The 3,930-nt window shown below is 49.8% G+C and overlaps 1 protein-coding gene across 1 annotated transcript in view; it reads left to right on the top strand.

The window, feature by feature from the left end:
- The first annotated feature begins 6 nt into the window (after positions 1 to 6).
- ISL1 (ISL LIM homeobox 1) overlaps positions 7 to 3,930 on the top strand; it is a 10,419-nt gene continuing 6,495 nt past the window's right edge. Inside the window, exons 1-3 of the mRNA XM_014544845.1 lie at positions 7 to 142; positions 986 to 1,175; positions 3,757 to 3,928. Of these exons, the coding sequence (XP_014400331.1) occupies positions 115 to 142; positions 986 to 1,175; positions 3,757 to 3,928 (390 nt within the window). The 5' untranslated portion in view covers positions 7 to 114. The remainder of the gene's footprint in view (positions 143 to 985; positions 1,176 to 3,756; positions 3,929 to 3,930) is intronic.

The following is a 3,930-nucleotide window of genomic DNA, read 5'->3' on the forward strand; positions in this document are numbered from 1 at the left end:
GCAGCCCCCGGGCCGCGGTCTCCCCCTGGCCCACCGCTCCAGCATCCTCTCTGTGGGCTGTGCACCAACTGTGCACCCACCATTTCACTGTGGACACTACTCCCTCTTACCGATATGGGAGACATGGGCGATCCACCAAAAAGTAAGAGGCTCTTTTACCTTGTGGGCTCGGTGTGCTGGTCTGTGCGGGGGTCTCTCTGGCACGCGTGCCAAGGGCTCTTCGGAGTTGGAGTTCTTGCCTGGAGAGACACACGGAGACGGTGGCTTTGGCTCCCGGCCGCCACGCCTGCATGCTCGGCTGTCGGTTCTGATCTTTGGGAAACGGATCAGACCTGGGGTTGGAGTTCGCCCGTGCGCCCCCCGAAGCCCTAGCCTTCTGGTGCTACGGGGCGGCTTCCTCCCGGGGAGCCCTGAGCTCTCCGAGACGGCGATTCTGTCGCAGAGGTCTGCCTGCACGCACAATACCCGGCGAGGTGAAGCAGCATTAGACTTGCAAAGGAGAACGAGTGACAACTGTATTGATGTGTGCTCTTGCTAACGAGAGCCAGTCCCCGGGACCGTTCGAGAGCGCGCTTCGTGGAAAACACAGGCATCCCTGCGTTCCCTGAACGCTTCTAGTCAAAACCTTTTCTTTGACTTGACTTATTCATAATCGTTCAGGGTGGCTATGGCGAAGAGGGAGGAGGGGAGAAAAAGAAATGCAAAATGAACGGGTTTGATGGTGTGCTAGGCTTACAAATGTGGACTATTCAAATCTGCATTTTACATATATTCCACCTCCTTTTTTGAAAAAAACGAGTCAGGGTTTTGATGGCACGCTTCAATTACCATTCCAAAGTGCAATGCGCTTTAAAGAAAAAGAAAGGAAGAGGGGTGGGAGGAGGAAACCTCCCAGAGTATGCCCTATAAGAGAGCGATCCTAAAAGTGTGTTTATCTCGGTAGGAAGTAAACGGTTAGTCAATCATGTATTTATTTTCATTTCAGAAAAACGTCTGATTTCCCTATGTGTTGGTTGCGGCAATCAAATTCACGATCAGTATATTCTGCGGGTTTCTCCGGATTTGGAATGGCACGCGGCGTGTTTGAAATGCGCGGAGTGTAATCAGTATTTGGATGAGAGCTGTACGTGCTTTGTTAGAGATGGGAAAACCTACTGTAAGAGAGACTATATCAGGTATGCCGCGTACATTCTGCTTCCTTCGCCTCCCGAGATGTGCCTGTCTCTCCCCACGCCTCATTTATTATTTGGTGTAAAATGGTGTGACTTCGCCTGTTTTCCTAGTTTGCCTTAGTGGGGTCTGGCGTGCAAAAGTTACCCAGAACGTGTATTGCATAAATTAAACTAAGCTGCTCATCTTACTTTTTAGAGGAAAAACCCCTGCAAAATTTGACAGTCGTTTTCATAAGTTGTGTATTACTGAAGCTTGTTGAATTGCTCTTGGAATTTCTGGTGCTCAAAATATTTTTTTTACCCTCCCCCTTCCAAAACAAACAAAAAATGCATAGAGGGATAAATTGGGGTTTCTAAATTTTAAAAAGATTGATTGTTATTGTATTGTGCAGTATTTTTCTTTCCTGTATGCTTTAGTTCAGGGTTTTATTAGTAACTTACAAATTCTTTGGAGATGTCAGTGTAATGGGCAAAATAAAAGTTAGACCTAAACATGCATTTTGAAACAGCAAGTAGCCTTTTACTTTTAGGCTAAGAGTTTCTACCTTGAAAATCTAAAAACAAACCCAAATATTTTCTGCAAAAAGGCCGGAAATTTAATCTTTTTAAATATTAACCCTTTGGTGACATCTGACTGTCTTTTCTTTCTTATCTTATCTGAGCTGATGAATTAGACAGAGCAGATCAAATTGCCCATCATCCGTCTACGAACAATTGGTATATTTAGATAATTGAACAGCTTCCTTTCTCACATTAAAATCTGGTAACTGATAAAATGAGCGAATTGCCCATACCGACAAGACTGAAAACCACATAAGGGACTTTCTGAGTTTTCTTTTTTCTTTCAGTGTATTCGGCGTCTAAACTTCATGCTTTGCTAATCTCATACTTTCTTCTGACCTGGGTATATATGTGGGAGAAACTTCATTTCCTGTCTTCGGAAGCCAGTCGAATGTCTAAAGAAAATTTTATTGTTTCAATAACAAACCGAAGAGATAATACCTTTGCTATTATGTTAAAAATATCAAAATTACATATTTTTAAAAATTCCCTGGTGGTTATTAACAAACAAAAAATTAGCTTCTTGTAACTCCTGGAGTTTCTTTCTGGAGCTGGGAACTTATTTAAAGTTTAGTCAAAATTTAAGTATGCACTTAAAATTTTTCCTGCTCGCTTCATGTCCAGGATTTTGCATTATTTTAAAAGCACGAAGTGGTGAGTAGAATCTTGATAGATCCAACTGAGCAGTGCAAAGAGAAGTTATGGAGACTTTGAAGGTGGTGGGGGGTGAGTGGGAGGAAGTGGGGAATGGGGAACCCACGAAGGGGGAGGGGTTTTCCAAATTGTTTGGTCACCAGCAAGGTGAAGCCCTCATCCTATGAAATGGGAGATCTCACCGAGAGGAGGCGGAGGGAGGCAAACTTTGGAATCTACCTTCTAACCTCTGACAAATGAGCCCTTTTCCCATTGTTTACCGGATCGGTGTGTGAACTGGCGATTCTGGCCAGGGAGCGCTCACTTCTCGCCTCCCGGAGCGGTATCTCTACCCTACGGAGATAGGGTTGTGCCCGATTGCAGGATTGCATACCGACCTGCAAGGGCCTAGCTCTGGAGACACCGTGTAGAAGGAGCCCATTGCTGTTAGCCCTTCCTCTCCTCTCTCAACCCCTTTGTGTGTGTGTGTGTGTGTGTGTGTGTGTGTGTGTGTGCCCTCCCTTTGAGATCCTGTAGTTGTAAACGCAGAACAGAGAGGTCCTTTAGATTCCCCAGTGCCTTCTCCCTTTGGGGGAGTTAGGTGCCCCCTCCCTGCTTTCTGCGGGTCACTTTGTAGCAATGCCCGCTTCTGTTGTCGCCGGTACCGGGCCAGGGGCCCGGCCAGTGCGCCCCGAAGGACCTACCCGGGAAAGGTCAGCCGCGAGGAAGAGGCCTGGCTCTCCCGCAGACTGAACTAGAGGCAGATGCTTCGGCCCCTGGAAAGGGGTTGAGGGCCGCCGCAGCCGCAGCCGCAGCCGATTTAAAAAACAATAATGAAAGGACGACCGCGGAGGAAACTTTCTGTTAACATTGTTGCCCGCGGGGAACCTCTAGTTCCGGTCAAATCGCCGCGGACTCGTGCGGGATGGATCTGCAAACCTCGGTTTCATTTTGTTGTTTGCTTGTGCATTTGGGGGTGTGTGTGCACAGCGCGTGGCGTGACGGTCTCTTTTTCCCCTGGATGGAGGGCTTCTGGTTGCAGGTCTTGAGACCTTTCTAGAACGTGTGGGCCAGCGGGTGGGTACCCACTCGGTGGCTGATCGCTGCAGCCGCGCGCGGCCCAGGCTTCAGAGCACAGGAGGCATTTGTCCTCGGCGCGGCCTGGGCGAGCAGAGAGGTGCGCGGAGACCGGAGAGGGGTTCGGAAGGAGGAAAGGGAGAGGGAGCGAGACCTCATGGCGTCGGTGCTTCCGACCCCAGCTGGTCTGTGGATGCCGATCTCGAGGGCTCGGGGCCTTGGGGCCCGGTCGTCGCTGGTCTCAGACAGGACAGTGTCCGCCTAAGTGACCGCTGCCCTGTGCTTCTCCCCGGCCCGGCCCGGCCCTGCCCAGGTTGTACGGGATCAAATGCGCCAAGTGCAGCATCGGCTTCAGCAAGAACGACTTCGTGATGCGCGCCCGCGCCAAGGTGTACCACATCGAATGCTTCCGCTGCGTGGCCTGCAGCCGCCAGCTCATCCCCGGCGACGAGTTCGCGCTGCGCGAGGACGGGCTCTTCTGCCGCGC

This window comes from Myotis brandtii, unplaced genomic scaffold, assembly GCF_000412655.1.
Source record: "Myotis brandtii unplaced genomic scaffold, ASM41265v1 scaffold384, whole genome shotgun sequence".
In the NCBI taxonomy this organism is placed as follows: Eukaryota; Metazoa; Chordata; class Mammalia; order Chiroptera; family Vespertilionidae; genus Myotis; species Myotis brandtii.